The 22,068-nt window shown below is 33.2% G+C and overlaps 1 protein-coding gene across 1 annotated transcript in view; it reads right to left on the bottom strand.

Annotated features, from left to right (window-relative positions):
- Positions 1-21,722, bottom strand: part of Tmlh (Trimethyllysine hydroxylase) — a 35,207-nt gene extending 13,485 nt beyond the window's left edge. The window contains exons 1-5 of the mRNA XM_085958781.1: positions 21,566-21,722; positions 19,380-19,479; positions 18,627-18,742; positions 17,605-17,825; positions 8,140-8,315 (exon numbers count right to left, since the gene is read on the bottom strand). Coding sequence (XP_085814907.1) covers positions 8,140-8,315; positions 17,605-17,825; positions 18,627-18,742; positions 19,380-19,479; positions 21,566-21,599 — 647 coding nt within the window. The 5' untranslated portion in view covers positions 21,600-21,722. The remainder of the gene's footprint in view (positions 1-8,139; positions 8,316-17,604; positions 17,826-18,626; positions 18,743-19,379; positions 19,480-21,565) is intronic.
- Between the last annotated feature and the right edge of the window lie 346 nt (positions 21,723-22,068).

The following is a 22,068-nucleotide window of genomic DNA, read 5'->3' on the forward strand; positions in this document are numbered from 1 at the left end:
ATATACGATATATAAGATATTTAGGATATTTCTTATTCCGAGAAACGTCACAAATTGTGTGCGGGATTTTATTGATGAATAAAATGATGTACTTACACGATAATGACATCGAATCTAAGGAAATTGACTAAGTTTCATATAAAATTGAATGATTTATTTAGATTATTTATTTTTAAAATACGAGTACCTAATTTATTAAATAATAATTTTATATTTTACGAAGAAAAAAACAAAACAATTACACAATTTATAATTATCTATTTCTTTCATTCAACGAATAATTCACAAGATTTAAGAATGTACCATTCTAATTATTGAACATACATAATTTTGAAAAACACTTTCTGAGAAAACATGTTATAACCAATAGAAAAAAATTTTTTTTTGAAAAAAGTAAGCCATCTCGGCAGGGAATCGAACCCTGCATCTCCCGGGTTTACGCCCCATCCGCGCATTACCTCTATGCTACGCGGTGACATGTATATAAATTACGGTGTATTACATATACGGTGACATAATGCGCGGATGGGGCGTGAACCCGGGAGATGCAGGGTTAGATTCCCTGCCGGTGTGGCTTACTTTTTTCAAAAAAAGACTTTTTCTATTGGTTATAACATATTTTCCCAGAAAGTGTTTTTCAAAATTATGTATGTTCAATTACACAATCGTTTATATCGGCTAACTAGGCAATAGTGAACTGTGTTGATCCGTTATAAATAGTGCATCAATATCCATACCACACCTTCATATTTGTCAATAATCAGTATGCATAATTCAAAAACACATAAAAGCATGGTAATTTGTATAAAAACATTTCAGATATATTTATATATACGATAATAAACAGTTTATATACAACTTTTAGATAGTCGTTATTCACTGTTTATTTGTTTACGGATATTATATAATATATTGGTTTGGACTAGGCACTGTGGTCACTAATAGCTATTAATGAGTCTACTCTGCTTTAATGATGGCAATAATTTATAGGCAATACGTAATATGTACCTACGCAGCAGGCGTTAGCAGTGAGGCGTTTTGATTTGTGATTTTGTTGACAACTCGACGCTAGATTGAGCTTTACAATATAATACGTTTATTTTCTTATGTGTAACACATGACGCTCTGGGGCGATGTTGTTAATGAAATTCACAATGTTATATAATATTACACAAGCAAGGTTAATTCACCAAATTCCGATATCATTTGCAATGAATTAAAACCAGATACACGCAGGTCTGAAGTTTATTAAGATAATTCTATCTCAAACTATAAAATAAATACATCAGAAGGAATGGATCAAATAACAGAAGCAATATTAAAACTTTTAGGGAACAATGCGTAGTTATTATTACAAAATATCTGCAATATTATGGGGAAGCGGTAAAAAAATTTAAATAAATCAGAGTGTTCATCTTATTGTACAAAACAGGATCTAAAAATAAATGCAACAGTCAGGGAACTCAGAAATAATGGGAACTAAAATATCTAACGCGTAAGGCGACAGCAGGTAACCGACTCGAGTAAGGAAGAAATCGGGTTAAACTTACACACGTGTCAAGAATCCGCTGTACGTCGAATACTGAAAACTGCTCTCGCTTTATGCATTTACGCTTATTTAATGTTGGTGTATTACACACACTTATTGCACGTGCATAATGCGTGCTTCATTTTCGTAGGACACTGACACATTCAAAAACCCTGCATCAATATGCGGCGTATTGAATATTGCGTATCGGTATTCTATTTATTATCTGTTCTGTGGCGACAGTATATATTGAACCTTAACTCATTTAGTGCTAACACCGTGACTGGCGCGTTTGAAGTACTTGGCCATTAGATATAATAAACGTGTTATTTAAATGTGGTAATTAATTAAAAGGTCAGCAGTGATTGTATTAAGTTAAACTAAGGAACGAGTGGACAAAACATCGAGAGCGTCGACAGCTTCAAGTACCTGGGGGTACACATCACGGGAGATGGCATTTTGCAGAAAGAGCTCGCTATCCGGATTGGAATGGCTGGAGCAACATTCAACTCGATGCAAAATAATGTCTGGGACTCACGATTGTACTCGGTCAAAACCAAATGCCGCCTATTCGACGCTTGCATTCTGGCAGTGCTTTTTTACGGTAGCGAATCATGGCACCTTACGAAGGCTCAAAGCAACCGTATACTGATGTTTGCGACGAATACTGGGTGTGCGGTGGTATGACATTAGGAGCAACGAGGAGATAAGAGAACGCACCAAGCAGCCTCTCATCACGCTGAAAGTGAAGAGGCGACGTTGGACCTGGCTCGGCCACGTGCTGCGGATGCCAGAAGAGAACTTTAACCTGGCTTGCCTGTTCTTCAAGCCGACCGGATTCCGGCGACCTGGAAGGCCGCTAAATACAATATGCAGAGTGTATACGGCGGAACTACGGGATGCTGGTTTGACCTGGAACGAAGCAAGAAGACTGGCGAGCGACATCTAAACAAACATCTAAAAATGTCTGGTTTGTCGTGGAAAATTACAATGCAACAATGGCGCCGTGAACTGAAAAAGTTTGGTAAAAAGTCCCATGTCCAACTTAATAGCTATTTTTACTTTCATGGTATAATGTATAAAAAATGACAAACGATCTTGATTGATTGAACTGCGATTGAGTTACCGCAGCATTGTCTTTTCTTTCATTTTTTTCCTTTCTCGATTAGCCCATAAAATTCTTTTTGTGCTCATCTAAACAATAAAATAATAATATATACCTACCCGTGACAGACTCTCCGTCTAAAGACCGATAAACTACTACTGCTTGACATGACACATTCCATGTACGTATATATTTTTCATATAAATCGCTCATTTAAACAAATAATTAATTTTACATTTCAAATAATTTTCTTAATATTATATGAAAAATAAAAACAAACATTTTCCCTAAATCAACGAATATAAGCAAACGTTACTAACTTGCATTAAATTTGAACTTATAAAACATTTAAATATATTCTCGTTCTGTAATTAATTACTTATCCCATGTCCTACTCGGAGGTATAATATGTAATTCAGTTGAAAGGGGTTAGCACTGTAGCGCCGCAGCCTTCGGTAAGAAGTGTGCGTTGTTCAGAAGCGGCCTCCAACGTCTTTTTATTAATCTTATAATATATAAATAATACACATTGAGAAATTAACATTCTTACATAAATTTGAAAAACTTCTGAAACATTTACATAGTACCTATTAGGAAAAAAAATAGAAAAAGGGAGATTGATTCAGACTCGAATTTATATCTGTAATTTTCCGAGCGAGTGCGCTAACCTTTAAATTAAACTATCAATCCATCTAAGATCCAACTGAAGTATTTAAATAACTACATTTTATCTGAGGTAGGTACTTTGAATTCTGCAAATCGAAGGTTATCGGCTTTTGACATCCGGCGCCAGCCATGTTTATTATCGACGTTTTTGAACTTGCGAATAACGAACTTATTATTTTTTATTCTATACCAGTGCTCCGCAACCTTTTCTCACCCACGGCACACTAAAGGTCTTCCCAGAATTCCGCGGCACACCACACGTAAAACAATTTATACACCAAAACATGAACTCCGGGCCATAATCTTCGGCAACCCCCCCCTAGCTATCGCTAAAGTTAACGACAGTGTGATACTTTAAAATAGCGTTTTTCAAATGGTGTTCGAGGTAAAATTAATCGTATTGATTCTATGTTTAGCGATTTTTGTATTTATTTATACATCCACTTGAATTATGGTTAGTTGTCGGGTTAACAATATTATCTGTCGAGTATTGAAACAATAATAATAAATTGTATCCCACAATCGTATGTGTTAAAATATTAATGCCAGCGAAGTAAAACAGCTCCGCAGGCGACTTTTTTGCTGTTAGAGCAAATTTGTAATCTGTGTTTATCTCACATATCTGCTTGACCTGCCACGCCGCCCCCCCTGTGCTTGGGCCCTCAGGCTAGAACCCCCCACCTTGTAGGGTATATGCACCAAAATAACATTTAATATACATAATGCACAACGAAGAACCAAATGTATGTATTTGTATCATCAATAAAATAAGTAATTAATATGATACCCGAGCTTGTTTCAATGAACATAAAAGTTTTTAGCCTTACTTACTTTGTCTGGTAGCCTTGTCGGAAATACGAGGATATTCTTTATTAATATGCTAATTATATCTAATGGCCATCTAATTGGTAACGCATCAGTTGCGTTGGACTCACTGAATTTAAGTATGTATTGTATATTATACAAAATTATTTGTGTTTTTTTTTTGGAAGCAATGCTCAGCGGCACACCTAGCATCGTCTCGCGGCACACCCGTTGCGGAGCACTGTTCTATACGAACGTATACAAAATTTAATTGATTACACACACATCTATATTTTTTTCCGAACCGAAAAAAACGTTCCTATTATATCGACAAATGGAAGTATTATTTGTCATCATACATTTAAGGAAAATAAAACTGTGCTGTTTATTTAACTAATCGAGCAGTAAACTATGTCGAAACGAATATAATATTTTCTTCAATAATGAGAAAATGAATGAATGTATAAAAGATTGAATAATAACTAATAACGTTTGTTTATTATTATTACCATGTTTTTATAAGCTCGTATTCTTGTTTGTCCAATACAAATTTTTCCTTATTTGTCTAAGATTTGTATTGGACGATTGAAGATTTTTAACTAACTTCCCGACTAGCGAGACATTTTAAACTTTTAGAATATATCAGAACACGACGACAATGCATTCTGTTAATATTTTTAGCCATCTTTATGCAGAATCGAATTGATTTTCAGTTGATTCTGTTTTGCATGGAAAGTTATTTTGGAAAAATTCGTAAAAAGTAAAACACTATTATTGGTTCCTAAGGGGTCCTAGTAACTAAATTATTAATATATACGTGCGTTACTATGGAAATCAATATGAAATGTCAAAATGACATTTCAGTATTCTATTTTTATTCAGTATTTCTATCAAGTACAAAAAAAAAGTATTTATTAATACATAGAATTGTAAAGTTTATAGGATTCAACAGAAAATTTTAAAACGTGGTATATAAAAAAGTCTTTTTATCTTAAAAAAAATGTTAATTCATAAAATATCATTTATTAAAACTAATCACATAAATTCGGGATTCCAGTGGTTTTAATACCGGTATCAATGTACACACAAATCAAACTGCATCATAGGATTGCGGCATTGTAACCCTTAGTTACGAAATAATAATCAAAATAACTAGGTTAGTCGATTACCTGATAATGAGTGTAATTTTCTCTTAAATCGGTAACCTAACAATCGGGTTACTACTATAGGTAGTAGCTATCTGAGTAATTCTAGCTGCGGCTCTGGGTTAGTATATACTTTACTGAGTTTACTTCGGAGTCCTTATTGTACGCTTTACTGGGGCAAAGTTACCTCTTTACTTTACACTGACTCAATATTACTTCAGATGTGTGTTTACCGTTGCACAGGGCACTGGGGTAAAGGTTTCAGTATGGACCACAGCTTGTGGCACACTTTGCTTAAATTTGCGACCCTACCTGAGCTAACTTCATTTACATTCATACATTATTATGCCGACGTATAAATAAAATGGCTAAGCCCTCCGCCCTCCGGCATACGACCGACTTATGGTAGGTGACGGCGACCGACACTTTTGTTGGTTTGAATGGATATTAGGTGTACATTAGACCAGGGGTTAATAAACTGCAGCTCACCGGCCACGTGCACTTATTCCGCAAACAAATGCAGATAGTTACTAATATAAAACTATCATCATTGAAAAACTTGTCAAAGTATAGCCAGAAACACTGAATGCTTCCATTAGCATTTATTATAAAAAAAAAATATTTTAAATAAATGCATTCGCCGAATGACTAAAAATCATCTACTAAAATCATCTACTAAAACTAGTATATATTGGACCTTGTCGAACACCCTTGCTAATAGGAAACCTTCAATACAGCGTAAGAAGATTTGCACTGGCTGTTGTATTACTGTATATTATGCTATTCAGAATGTTTATATAACGCCTAGAGATTCCTTAGTTGTAGGCAAGGCGTCGATAATTGAGGTTTTTGATAGAATCGAATGCTTTTTCATAATCAATTTTTATAACCAGGTAGAGTGGTAATCTATATTGATGCCGTTCTATAACTTCCCTTAAAGCCTGTATATGATCCATTGTGCTGTAGCATCTTCTGAATCCGGCTTGCTCCCTCAATTGGCTCTCTTCTAGCACAATTTCTAGGTGATTGGAGAGTATTTTTGTGAAAGCTTTGTACAGAATTGTCCGATAATTTTTCAGATCCTCTGGGTCTCCCTTTTTATTGAGAATGATGAACGAGGCATTTTTACATGCTTCTTTGATATTCTATTCTTACAAACAGGCTGTGGTTTTACCGGCTCTCTTGACTGTGTCAATAATTGTTAATCCAAATTTTAATGGAGCTTTTGCACTTGTCATACCTGTTATCGCATGCTCTACCTAGTAGTAGTAATCTCAGGGAGGCAGGCTTTGTCGTCTTCCTTCATTTGGGGATCTGAACTCGTCGAATTTCTGTCAGTTTTATCATTATAGAGGGCGTTGTAGAATTTTATCACTCTATTATTTTATAGTCTACATAATATTATATGATAATATATATTAATAAAAAATAAAAATATATTAGTTATAAAAAACTTGTATGGCGATAGACGCGTAGTGATGAAATGGTAAGCAAAAAATTTCACTATCATGAAATGTAATTTATTTGGTTTGCACGTGTCTACTGTCATACATAAGATTAGCTTTGTAAAATGGATTCTGTTTTGAAATATATTAAATGTGTTTCAATCCATTGTATATTTATTTTGATAGGCCGAAATTCCCGTAAATATTACGAAAAGCTCATAAACCGTATTCTAACGAAACGTTATGATCATATAAGTGGAAGTGAATTATGGGATAAACCTCAGAACTCGCAAAAGATATTATTTCCTTAAAAAAAAGTCATGCGTAAGCCTTCTTTTATATTACATAGCATAGGAGGAACGACTAGCGAAAAATGACAGAGCTAAATCCCCTACACTTTGATTAAATTTTATACAAGTCTTTTGAATTGTTTGGTAACACATAAATAGGGAAACGCTCATGAAAATTCGGTTTTATTAACTTAAATTAACTTAACTAAAGAGGAAGATGAGTAGGTTTTTTTTAATCATGTCATTCTAATTGCTGCTTTGTAATTCAAGTGTATGTGAACGAACACGATAGTAAATATCCCATAACGTAATTATTATATGCAATATCTCTTCTTCTTCTTTCACGGCGCTAGATCCTGTGGTGGGATTTGGCCTCCTCTACAACCGCTCTCCACTCACTCTAGTCTCTCGCAACACTTCTCCAGTTACCTGGTCTTCTTATATGAAGCCAGTCCACTTCTACGGCGTCAGCCCATCTCCTTCTTGTACGGCCTCCGGGTCTCTTCCGTTGGGGTAGCCACTTCGTCATGATCCTTGGCGCTCTAACTTCAGGCATTCTCTGCACATGTCCCGCCTATCGTAGTCTTTGGGACTTACAATATCTTATGATTGTTTGCTGTTCAATTAGCTCTTTCCACTCGTGGTTCATTTTTATTCTGTAGTTCCCATTTTCCAACGAGGGTCCAAAGATTTTTCGGAGGATTTTGCGCTCAAAGACAGCTAATTTATTTTCCTCGTTTTGAGTTAAGCACCAAGTCAGCCATAAGTGACCACTGGCCTTATAATTGTTTTATATATGCAATATATTGTTTAATAATAGATTCAATATTTTTATGTCTAAAAAAATATTATCACGTTACAAAATTAATAAAGAAATTATTTATAAGATATAGTAAATCGCGACCATTACCTTGCACTAAATTGCCATGTCGGCATCGGTAGTTTTTATTGATAAAAAAATTATTCAATTTGAATGCTTATCAGCATTTTTGCGAACCGACGTAATGTTTTCAGTAAATTTTCCTTTCTACGGTTTGTGTTTTGGCATAACTTTTTCGTCAATACTAATAATTATTAAGTCAATAAAGTAATCTTTTGTTGATATATTTCCTTGACCTAGGTTAAGTCGACTGATTGCCATTCAATAAACACTTACCCTGCTGCCTCCGTGAAGTAAGTATTATCAGTATGAGGTGCAAGTGGAATCGTCGTGTATGCTGTGTCAGCTCTCGCTTGATTGGCAGTGAAAGACCAGAAGTCTCCAAAAAGAGTGCGCTGGATTGGAGCTAGTCTTTTTATAACCAATTCCGTATCTTCGACATTTGCTCCAACCTGAAAAATGTTAAAAATAAATTTTCAAGTCCATAGACGCATAACGATAGTAATTAGTTGTATATTACAATAAAACTATACAAAGGGTAGTGTGTAAATCACCATGAAAGCATTATCGTACTATTTGATATAATAATATTTAATTTTGTTAAGTAATTTTAATGTTTCGCTGATATCTATAAATATAGCCTTCCTAGAAAACATGAGGCCTGCGGCAATCGGTATTTTCGGTTTGCATAGTAAAGAATAATGTTTTCGCGTGAAGAAATAGTTTTTTTTGTATGCTTATATAGTATTTATACCACTCAGCATTACGAGTGTGACAGATTTCGATATTCATCAGGAAACTTCCTCAATCATGACCATGATCAACAGTGTCTTCCACGAAACTACGACTATTTTCTATACACACCTCATAATTCATTCACTTACTATAACTGATTATGTTTATATTAACTCGTACAATATAAGTAATATCTTGTCAGTATTATTATTTTTAAATCGACAGTTATTGTAATTTGAATATATTATATAAGTTTTAAATAGGTATTAAGATAACAATATAATTTAAATTCAATTCCCATTAAGCTTAGTAGGTACCACTTATATTAATAAACTAATCTAAGAATATTATATATTACTAGCTGACCCGGCAAACGTTGTTCTGCCATATAAATTATTTCTAGTGAATATTTTGGTTGTTAAATATAAAATAACGAATGTATCGTAAGTGTGTGGGGATGGGATATATGGCAGAAAGAGGAATAGAGCGCTGTAGACGATGACCGCCGATAAAAACAAAAAAACATCAACCATTAATTTTCTCAATTCAAAATGAGTAATGATGTTCATAATGAATGAATTACCTGTGACAGGATCTCGTTGTTTAATGTTTATGTAATATCCGTCTTGTCCCTTCCAGAAAATTAGCGGATATTGGAGAGCGTCGTATGAACGGTGTGTGTCAGCGATGAACTCCAGATTATTGTTTCTTCTTCGAATCACGATTTCTTGCGTCGATGTGCGGTCGCCAACCATGATTCCAGCAATGTCGTCAACAACAGGCGCATTGAATTGAAGCACGTGCTCTCCAGCTGGTGTTTTATCAGGATTGATGACAATAGCGTGATTGTCACTTTGCAATTCGTGCATGTGTGCTTTGAAGAATTTCAATAATTCATTGTACTCATTCAACAGGGCGTCCAGTTCGCCGACGATGCGCCTGGCATTGGGCGAATTGAGGCTATTGTAGCCGCAACATGCATCCACATGATTGATGTCCTCACCGCCCATAAAGTAGATTTGTAAAAATTTATGTGGTTCGTTTGGCATTGGCAGCAATGAGCCTACTTTGTGGTATACTTGGCCTTTGATTTTGAACGTAGAATGGAATTGTTGACCATTTGTCGCAGTATTGTGAACTATTTCTGTTGCTCCGAACGAAGTCTTTTGGAAGCATGAATTGAATGTGCGAATGGACTTCAGGAACAGGTTTGAATCTGGAACCGTGCCGATGAGCAAGCCGTTCAATGGTTCTGGTGGTATCTCAATTTCTGGTAGTTGCACTTTTCCTGATGCGCAACACATTTCGGCTGACTCATGTTTGAATTTGAGCGCATGACAATGGGGACATTCTTTGTCCATTGCACCAATCAGTACTTTTGGATGAGCGGAATATTCAATATCTGGCTCGTACTCGAATGCGAGACGAAGGAACAAAGCGGATGTAAATGTTTTATGTACTTGTTGGCGTTGTCGGTCATTTGCTCTGCGTGTGTTAACTACGAACCGGCGCGCTTGGCTCCGTTCCAATTGTCGTTGTTGATTTCGTTCAGCTCGTGCCTCTTGTGATTGGGATGCACGCAATTGCGACATGCTTACACGCACGTTTTTGTTATCTTGTTGGATTTGTTCGTCTGTTCTTTCTGCTCTACTATTTCGCATGTTTGTTGCTTTATTCGTTAGACGGCCCAAATGGCCCCCCTTGCGTCTTGATGGCATTGTGCACTGTAATACACGCACGTAAAAATAGATAAATTAAAATAAATCGTACAAAATTTTGCACGCACTGCGTTGTGACATGCCGAATGAAATGTCAAAATGACGCGACGCTTCTCTTGAATTCTTCTCGGACGTAGCGCTATCTGTCATTCAACAACATAAATAATTTCGTTCTGTTTGAAATACGAACGACGGTTAAATTTGTTCATACAAAAATAATAAAATCGCGATTAAAAAATGGGAGGGTGGGGGTAGGAGGATGAAAATTTGGGGTTATAGGTATTTTTTAATGCAAAATAATAAAACAAATACAAAAAGAAATTTTCAAAAAAATAAAAGAAAAAAAAATCTGGATAGAGATACCCTAATCACCTAGCGGTATGAAATATACTTGTTGACCTATTCTCATACTTAACAAATATACATAAAAAAATCATAAAAATCGATTGAGCCATTTCGGAGGAGTTCGACCACAAACATCGTGACACGAGATTTTTATATATATAGAGATATTGGAATGATAAGACTCCATAAGTAATTTTAAACGGCGTAACTATAAAAAGATTGATATTAATAATACATACATTGAATTTAAGGTAACATAAATTAATTATACTCGAATTATATCATAATATGTATATTATGACACCAAAGTTTTCCCATAGCACTTTCGAGGTGTAGAAATTTAAAGCCAATCAGCCTTGTGAAAATTCCATTTGTAGGGAAAGTTCGTTTTTCCCGCTGCCAAAGTATCCCCAGCGTTTATTAACAAAGGGCTGTTTGTTCTAGAATTTAACATTCACGTACTGGCTATCTGATATTTCATACAAACTCGGTACGGTTTGGGGGTTAACATGTTATTTGGGTGTTAAACACTTCATTCCTGATTCTCTTTTGGTAAACAAACAATTCAACCCTTTTATAACGAAAAGCACAATGGTATTATTAATACGTGAAATTAATTTACGTCCATGATTTAAAAATAACCATTTCTTGTTGACAGATGTGATTACGTAGAGACGGTTAACGTGACTCGAACATCTACTACGAACCGAATCAGAGAGTCCATAACCCCGTAAACTTATGGCACAGCCGCTCTGATGCCAGCGACTCTGAATCACCATGCAGATTTGCATACTGCAGGTAAAGATCGGAACAAGAGACGTGAGCAGTGACATCCCAAGGGGGTAGGCAGCTCGAAGGAAGAACACGAACGAATACGAATATTATAACTTTTGAGAGCAGTGACAGATTTCCGTGAAGCAAACGATGCAGTCGAATCATTGAAAACTGCCGATATCTTTTTTTTATTATTATGCTACGAACACCGCTAAAATACATATTATTACAATTACTCAAACAGTTATTACAATACAAATTTACAGGAGAGAAGAAAAAAACAAAAACAATTTACACATGTAGGCCACACTCAATCAGAAACACTTGGACACACTGCAACGCCTTGATATTCGGCCGAGCTAAAAATATCGCAAGATCCATTGGCAATTGGTAGACCCTGAATAAGCCGCTGTCTCTGGGTATCATACAGAGGACATTGCCAAATAACGTGATTAACATCTTCAATCTCACTTCCGCACTAGCACCTAGGGTCATTTATTGTACCCAAGCGAGCCAGGGATGAGGCAAGATTATAATGGTCCGCAATACAGCGATTAATTATGATAAAAGTTTTTTCCTTATTTAGCATTTTATTGGTATACTTACCATGGTTTGGTATCAGAACTGTAATATCTTTGAAAGTACTTTTTTTCCTTTTGTAAGACCAACTATTCCTATTTTTGTATTTTACTACCCAGTCACGATTTAATTATAAGGTTATCTTTGATTTTTATTTAAAAAAAAATTTTCTCTTTAATATTTTTAGATAATATATAAATTAAAATACTTTAAAATGTAAAGTATCAAAAAAATGTCTCTAATTTTAATGCAAGCTCCCATTTTTCCGCTATGTGCCTCTAGTAGGTGGAGTATTCACCTTAAACATTAATTGATAACAGATAGAATACAGCGAAACGTAAAAGATAATGGATCTCGCGAGGCCATGATATCATGGACATAATCAATTAATAAAACGTCTGAACGTCCGCTTCTAAGCTGGATATTATAATAAATGATCGTACACAGAGTGAAAGTTGGTAAGGAAATATTTATTTACTAAATTCATAAAAAAAGAAAGACGTAAAATTTTCAACCTAAAAATAAGTCAGAAACTCTTTTCCATATTTTTTTAAGAACCCAAACCTTTTTACAAAAAAAATTAACCACCTACCATAGACTACCATAAGAATCCATTTTTAAATCCAATGAAATAGTATTGAAAGGTCATATATTATTTAATGTCATTAATATATTATATTTTAAGTTATTTAAATAGCGCATTATTCTCGTGATAGAGATTTTATTTTGTTCACTAAGGGGTTAAAACCGTGGAGACAAAATGACTAGAGTCTCTCTCGAGTTATATCAAATACCGCTAAGTACGGACGAAATCCCTATTTATTGTATTAAGCCCGGCCTTACGCTATTATTTGAAAATAAACAGCATTACTTGAGAAAAAAATAAATACAATCACATAATTACAACTAAGTTTATTATACACATGCTGTGCGAAATAAATAATTTGCTCGTATTTCGCCACTATTAATCTTCATAAAAAAGAAACTTGCTATTTTAACAGATAATCGACATAAATGTCTAAAAATATAATATGGCTGTTTGAACAGAGTGGAGTCTACATTAATGATTATATTGGATATTATTACTGATGAATAGTTGGCTATTTTATATTCCATTACCTTCGTTCTCCGTATCAAACAACATCTGGTTTATACCAGATACGATAGATTCGAGCCCAGGCATTCAACTCAACCATAAAATAGGTAGGTACTAACTGTATTTGCTATACGATTATATTTTGAACCTAAAAATCACGCAAAAAGAAGAAAATAATAATTTAATTTAGGTACTTGTCTTACCTAGTAAAATTTTCAAGTGTACAAAATATTTTTTCTGTAAAATACTACATTGGCAGATAATGTTACAATATTTTTAATAATAAATATTTTTAGTTTTTCTGGACTGGCGACAGAACATTGAAGTTTTACTTTATTGTTAACTATATGGTATGTTCACTAGATGCCGACACTGTATGTGTTCGAAATCGTAAAATTTATTAAAATAATATTTTATCAGGAGTTTTTGTCATTATTTAGTTAAGTTTTAAGAATTGTAATTTATCTGTTTAATATTCAGTATCAAACATACATTCAGTAAAAGGAAACCTCTGCCTTGCTAACCTTTTGGTTTTGTTTACTCAGTTTTTTTCTATTGCAATATACATTTTTATACGAATAGATTGGTGGAAGACTGGTGAAAAAAGTATCAAATTTTAAAAATGCTGGTTACACATAATTGGATTTCTAAAATTTGCGTAACATCAATACTCTTTCGCTAGCATGTGACGCCAATAATGTAATAATAATGGTATCATTTCAAAATTGGTCCCCAATGGAAGAGGATTTTGGGAATCGTTAGAAGTTAATAACGCCGTTCGAGATTTGGTCCACAAATGATAATTTTATTATTGACTGATACATAAGATTGTTGTTTTAATATAATAAAACCCCATTTTTTGTAGTACTTGTTCCAATTTTAATCAATAAATTAGGACCGGTTTCGTCCGCCTCAGAGGGACATTTTCAACAAAATGTCCCTTGAAAATGTCCCTCTGAGGCGGACGAAACCGGCCCTAGTTTATTGATTAAAAGTAGAATAAGTTCTACAAAAAAAAATTGTGTTTTATTATATTAAAACAACAATACAATGCAGTTCGTGCAATGCGGCCCGAAACACATTTATTATCAGGAATTTCGTATATCTTGAGATTAGTTTCGACTTTGACGCACAGATAGTGACACCCGAAGAGGATTCTCATTATGGTCTACATCAGATCTGGTATAAGAGTGTTGCTATTGCACACGATTAATTTAAAAAAAAACACGCATGATTTTTAAAATCTCAAAAATCTTTTGTAAAAAAGGGGGGGTTTCATGATTTTTTTCGTCACACCAGTAGTGATGCGGCCCGCGTTACTTTACAAATATATGTATTTGGCTCGAAGAAAAAAAAGGTTTAGTATCATTGTGTTATATTATATGACCTAGTATATAACCTTGCTGTATTTTGAATTTGGGAACCATAATAATTTTGTTTCTGATAAAATTGTAAATTAAAGTGACATAAAACGGTGAAAACTATAAATAGATTTTTTTCTGCAGAAAAACATATTTTTAATAGTTAGGTATGTAAACCAATCTTTCGGGAGAATAAAAAAAAATGTTTTTATGGCTTTATTTTGAGAGCCGTGCTGCCAAATGAGTGAGTGAATGAAAAAATATGTAATCTTATTTATTTATATAATTATTTAAGAAAACAAAACATTGTGGACATAAAAAATCAAAAGTCGGGACCTTCACAATATGAGATTTACATTATAACAAATATTACCCTCACAAGAGAGTAGGAAAATTTTTTTTAAAAAAACATAAACAATTTTATACAGTAAAATAAAATTTCAAAAACAAAATACACAGCATATCACTAAAATGTCTATGTATTTGGGGAGCGCATTAACTAGTCTTGCACCCCTCGCTAATGGTACCTGATAGGCTTGCCTCAATAAAACAATTGAGAACAGTGACCTAGAATAGGTCATGGCTGCGCTATGTAAGTCGTAGGTAATTAACAGGCGCATATAAATTTAAATTATTTAGGACGCCAGGATTGGAAAAATCATCCTGCGTGATAGCAGGCAAAAATATTTCCTACCAGATTCAAGAGAGTGAAAAGTGAGCATGCCTTGTAGAAAGGCAGCCAGAAAGTAATCGTTTGATGAATTATTGAAAGGAAAATAATTATATATCTTAAAATGAAGACGCTCCAAAATAATCTTGTAAGAAACTTTATAAGGACTCCAGATAATAGACTAATTCAAGAATACTACCCACTAACGCAGGGGGGGGCAAACTGCGGCCTGCGGGCCGCATGTGGCCCGCCGGGTATTTTTTTGCGGCCCGCCATCATTAATTGTACTTATGATTACGAATAACTTTTTTATAATCTTTTAAAAAATATTGACAATAGATTACAATTTGAAGAATTTTTTCTGTTTCGTAAAAATGTATTATCTCAGTACGTCTTTCTTGCGTCTCGTCTCACACTATGTAACCACTATTTTCTACGTTGAATATCGTGACACATTTAAATACTGTTACTCTGCGTTGCAAGGAAAAAAATATAATGCCTAAGATAAGGTAAAAAGTTTGAATGGATTTCAATTACAACTCAAGTTATTCCTTCGACAAATATGAAATAACAACGCGGACCACTTTCCAACTTTGAAGTTGCTGAATATACCAGAATATAAATTTGAAGAATATGGTAAAATTATTAAAGCCCTGAATGACGATTTTTCACAAAGATTTGGTGACTTCCGAAAAATTGAGACAAGTTTAGCAATAGTACGCGATCCATTTTCAATAGATATTGATAGTGTACCGATAGAGCTACAACTTGAGATTATTGATCTGCAGTGTGACACTGATTTAAGAGAATTGCATTGTCGTGAAGAAATCTCCAAATTTTACAATGCCCTTAATTCAGACAAATTCGACCAACTTGAAGATTATGCAAGAAAAATGTTCGTTATTTTTGGATCAACCTATATATATGAACAAACATTTTCGATCATGAACCTCAATAAAAATTCTTTACGGTGAAATATCCCCGATGTCCATTTACAAGCAGTTTTGTGAAAATCAACTACAAAATTAACACCTGAATTTAAAAAATGTACACCACTTCATTCTTCTCAATATTTTTTTTGTAATGTTTATAATTCGTGATAATAAATAGTGTATATCTAAAAATGGTATTTTGCTTGCGGCCCGCAGCTCATTTCGAATTCTTGAATTTGGCCCTCCATCCAAAAAGTTTGCCCCCCCCTGCACTAACGAAACATAGAGTATAAGTAATGACATTTGGACTTGAATGGTTTGGCGTGTTGCATGTTGAATCCTAGAAACTTACAATATGACTATAAAACTGGTACACTAATAGTATTTTAAACTACTAGAAAAAGACTAAGGATTAACTCCATTAAAAATACTATGTATCTTGCTAGTTTATTTTTAATACCTCTATGGTTGCTAGGTACAAAACTAAAGGTTCACTCGGAGTCAGGACTTAATAAAACTTTGTAATATTTTCTTCTTATGAAAAGTATGATATATTAATAATATTTAACAATAAATATTAATAATATCAATACGTACTATCGACCGAAGGTACTTGATGGAATTTGAATTTGAATTCCAATGGATTGAGTTTTATAATATTCCATTTGAGTCGTTTTTTGCGACCCGGGTTTCGACTTTCGGCATCTTTAGGCACTGTGTACACTCACCAAAAGGCAAATACACACTGACAACGAATACTAATTTTTTTTAAATAGAATTATTAATAACCATATCTTTGTTTTTTCGTACAAGGTGGTTGTTAGTAATTTTGAACAATCACAAATACCCAGACTTGAAAAAAACACATAAATATTGTGTGTCCTGACCGGGAATCGAACCCAGGAACTCTCATGTGTAAGGCAAGCGCCTTAGCACTGCTCCACGAGAGCCGCCTACAACGAATACTATTAACTCTAACTTATATAACAAATTAATACAATCAAGTAAGTAAAAACTTTATCACCAGTGTATTATTATTGATAAGGTAGGAGGTTTTTTAGAAACACTTCAACTATTCAGAATTTGTTTGTTATATTTTTTATTGTGATCCTTGACTTAATAAGTAGATGATAAAGTTTTTACAAACACATATTTTTTCTTACTCAAACTAGGTCGACGATTTCGACATCGCAAGATAGACATCTATCTTTTTCTTCTGCATTATGGTTTTATCATTAAGCGTCGTACCTTAATCCCGATCTAGCTACGTATCTAAATTAATCTGATATTTTGTATTCCAAACTGTGGTCTGTCTTTAGGTACGCAATGTGATAAAATTATTTTAATTGGATACGTAGACGAGAGCTTTTATAAAAGCTGGATTGTCAATATTATGTGTAAAAAATATGTTTAATATACATTTATATTGCATGTGGTTACATGGTAACAATATTTTTTTGTCGATAGTAAACAACATTCCGATAAACATAATAATATTATACAGCATGCAAAAATTAAACAATTTACTTACATCGTCTACAAAAGCGACGCCATATGTAACGAGTGATTTAAGAAATTCTTTCAGAGTTTTATCGCACTTAAGAAAATCGTCTCGATTTACGGCAGTGACATTTTTTTCTACTTCTTTCCCACCCCACAGAATTATATTTGATACATTTCGATTCTTCTGCACATCAGGGCAATAGTCACATAGAAATTTTCCGGAATATTGTGATATATGGTTGTCGTTCCCTAAAAAAATAACACACATCAATATGTAGGTATAATAATATAAAGATGACCTGAGATATTTTAATCAAAGCTGTTCAATAAAAACATACCTTCAGTGAAGATGAAGCTTTGAAATTAATATATGAATTACTATTTCGTATATAGTATGTAAGGTGACAGAATTTTAAAACTACAATTTACTGTTTTCTTTTATTTTGTTAACTGTCAATTCATGGTGGAACTGCATTGTATTGTTGTTTTTATTTAATAAAACGCAATTTTTTTTTTTTCATGTATTATTGGACGGATAATTATTATGTATCTATTGTTATATTATTTCTATCGCTTTGAATTTTGTTTAATAAATATTGTTTAAAAAATGTATTCAGTTGAAAATGTCCCACTGAGGCGGACGAAACCGGTCCTAATATATTAATTAAAGTGGAATAAGTACTATAAAAAAAAATTGCGTTTTATTCAATAAAAACAACAATACAATTTACTGTATTTTACTAAAAAATATATTCATTTTAAATAACCCAAAGAAAAATATTCTTTTTGTTAAGTATATCGAATCGATATTCCGACTATAGTGAAAGTCGATTTGATATAAATAAAAAAATCTAATTAATTATAGTACACATTAAAGTACAATATAGTACACAATAATATAAAATATGTATAAGTACATTAAAAGCATTTGTAATTGAAATTAGATTTCTAACTAACGCAGATTTTAAATCGGATTTTTTGAAACTATAATGTAAACTTTGATTTTAAATAAAACTATTTAGCTAATATAACAAAGTAATATACCCTTACATTTAATTTCTAGTTTTCCATTTGTTATATGTACGTCTTTCGGGTAAGAGTCTTCAGGGATGTCCAGCAAATGTATATTCCTCTGATATGTAACCGTATTATAACACGTATTGCATCTGGAGAAGGCGTCGAATATTATACATATACTACCTACATAACGATTTTTCATCATAATAATATAAGTTAGTTAGCTTTTTTGAAACATACTTTCGGATTTTCGTCTAATTGCACCAATGACATTATTAATGGACGACGCACTCAGTACAGTAGCTAGCAAGTAAATTCGCCCATGGTGACATTCGCACGTGCATAGGTAGACGTCACGCAATATCCATTATGCGATATCATGCATCGGGAATTTATAGCAATATCACCTTTATTGTAACGGCGTTAGAACAGTGTTTCTAGTATCAATCTTCGTTTGAGCGAACCTGTACGAACCGAACCATTCGGCAGACCCGACAAAAAGTTTCGGGAATTTATAGCAATATCACCTTTATTGTAATGGCATTAGAACAGATTATGCCATTCGGTAGACCCGACAAAAAAAGTGAGTGTCATTTTTTTTTCCAGATGCTTCGTTCATATTAATGTCATTGAATTGCACTATGTCAATTGAGTTAATTATTTTAGACAATTTACAATTTGAATCTTCAATATTAATTACAAACCTAATATTTATATTATTAATTTTAATATTATATTAAAATAACAATACATCATTATTAATAATCATGGATTTTATACCCTTACCTACAATTGTCCCGTAACCAAAAAAAGCAATAATTCACCCTGCCATACCCAAAGATCTCTATAGAAACATTGTTCCCAATGACTGCAAATTTGACAGCTTCTAAAAAAAGAAAAAACAGGTGAACTCACATGATACAGTCATTTGGGGTAACATTGCAATTCAATGTAACATTGGACAAAACCTAAGCAACTGGATTTTATTTTTTTTTCCGGTGGCCGGCATTAAGAGACATTAAATACAATTGATTGAAAAAGCACACCCAATCTACTTTCTTTCTATGGATTTCACAACAAACCAAACTATCCTGTCAAATTATTTTAAAACAACCGTTATTGTAGGAAGAGCAGTATTCCGTATTTTTTCTTAGAATTATTAATAACCATGCCCTTGCTTTTTCGTGCAAGGTGTTGTTAGTAATTTTGAACAATTATAAACACCCAGTCTTTGAGAAAAACACATAAATGTTTTCATCATGACCGGGAATCGAACCCAGAACTCTCGGGTGGAAGGGCCAGTGCCTTACCCACTGCACCACGTACACCACCTAGTATTCTGTATTAGAAAGGTCATTTTAAATTCATCATCACTCTTGTTATTGGTACATTCGCATAAACCAATCAGTAAGTATGGGTAATAGATACTAAGTTGTGACATTTTGATGTTTTCTATTAGATTAGAGTTTTTACATCAAAAAAGTACATTCCAATGTTACCCAGATCGCGTATTCAGCTAAAAATCAGGGAATTTGGTCATCGAAAATACTAAAGTCCAAAGTTACCCGATTATTCATTTAACATTGGATCACCCATAAAACAGCGTTTTAGTTATGTTTTTCTATATTTTGAAAGATTTTGATATCAAAATTAAATTAATTTAGCGAACTTATAAGAACACCTAATATAATAATAGAAGTAGCTGACTATTTCCAAAAATCAATCAATCGCTAAAAACACCTAAAAGTTGTCTAATGTTACCCGAATTGACTAATTGAATAGAAATAATCTTTAAATTCAACGATTTAAAAGAGTACATGGGTACAGGGGTTGAATATAATATATATATTTTTTTGAAGTTATACTTCTTTAGGCACGTTTTGGGAAACAGTACAGAGTGTATTTTTGGCGTGGGACGAAGTTGCGCGCGCAAATGTAACGCATTAATTTGGCGTAGGACGGAAATTTTGCCCACCTATGCAACATAATTTATTATGCGCGGCGACGTTCGGGTGTTCTAAGTGCTGGAGGGTTGTAATTTTCAGCTGTGATATTGAGGGCTGTGGCTATGCTGTAAATTTACAATATTTAGATACTTCATACACAAAAATACATGTTTTTACAGTTTAGGATAATATTTGTCGTATATCTCATGTCAATTTATTTATTAGCGGTTTATAATAACTGAAGACAATAATAATTATTATGTTTCATCACAAAAGACAATATCACGTTTCAGTTAAACCATTAAATAGAGCATAAGCTATGTTTTACTTTTAATTTGTAATAAATTATTATTGTTAACGAAAATAGTTGTACAGTCATCTGTTTAAGCAAAGATGGTCGAAATAGCGGTTTGCTAAATTTTTCAAACACAGGTTTTGAGATTTTTTTCTTCCAAAGTAGGTAAGTACCTACATTCTGCAATAATATTTTGTTTTGTTACGCTAAAGAAGTATAACTTCTAACGCGCGTACATAAGTACACACACCGATTTTTTTTAATTACATCTAATATCTACTTACTATATTATGCGTTAAGAATGTGCTATGATAGTTTCCAATCTGTAGAATTCATTGCCTTTTTTTACATTTTGCCGGTAAAAACAATATCATAAAAGGTATGTATAGTAAGAAAGATAAACACTGAATAAACTTGTGGTTTTATTCTATTTTAAAAAAAATTGTGGCATTATACCTTGTTATCAATTAATAATATTGTCTTAAATTACAAAGCAAAAACTATCAGCAATATGGCACATAAATTATTTAACAATTCCACAAATTTAATAAGTAATAAATATTTTGTGAAAATACGCAATGTGAATATGCGCTGCGATGGCGTGAGTCTTGGACTCATAATTCGTGTCTGACAAATTGACGTGTTGTTTTTTCAATGTGCGAATAGACCCAAAGATTTCTCGTAAAGAAACATTAAGGAGCTAATTTAAAGTAATATATATTATCACTTACGGGAACTGCAGTCAATTGTACTAAGTCCGTTCATGTTGACTGAAGCACTTTCAGTATATTGTATTATAAATTTCACACAACATATGTTTTATAGTATTTTAAAGATAAGGTGTTAGACCATAGGTCATTCCTCGCCATCATATCTTTAACTAATGACAATTATATTTATTGTTTATGTATCAAGTATTATAATTATAAATTATAAAATATTATTTCACTGTACCAGCTATACTACACATTTTCAAGTTTTCCATCATACCAAACCAAAGTTATAAAATAAAAATATATTACATATTAATCGAGTTAGCATTTACTTGGTAGAATTCCATTTCACAAAATAATAATAAAAATGATAAAGATTACGGTATAACGGTTTCCAAGTAAGTATGTATTATCCTTGAATAGTCACAGGGTGAGGGAGAAAGATCAGTTTTATACGTAAGCTTAGACAAGTCTAAGTCTAAAATAAACTATTTAGTATCTTTAGAATGATCTTCAAATGT

This window comes from Rhyacophila brunnea, unplaced genomic scaffold (assembly GCF_057557595.1).
Source record: "Rhyacophila brunnea isolate RB1 unplaced genomic scaffold, BYU_Rbru_1.0 scaffold_8, whole genome shotgun sequence".
Lineage (NCBI taxonomy): Eukaryota > Metazoa > Arthropoda > Insecta > Trichoptera > Rhyacophilidae > Rhyacophila > Rhyacophila brunnea.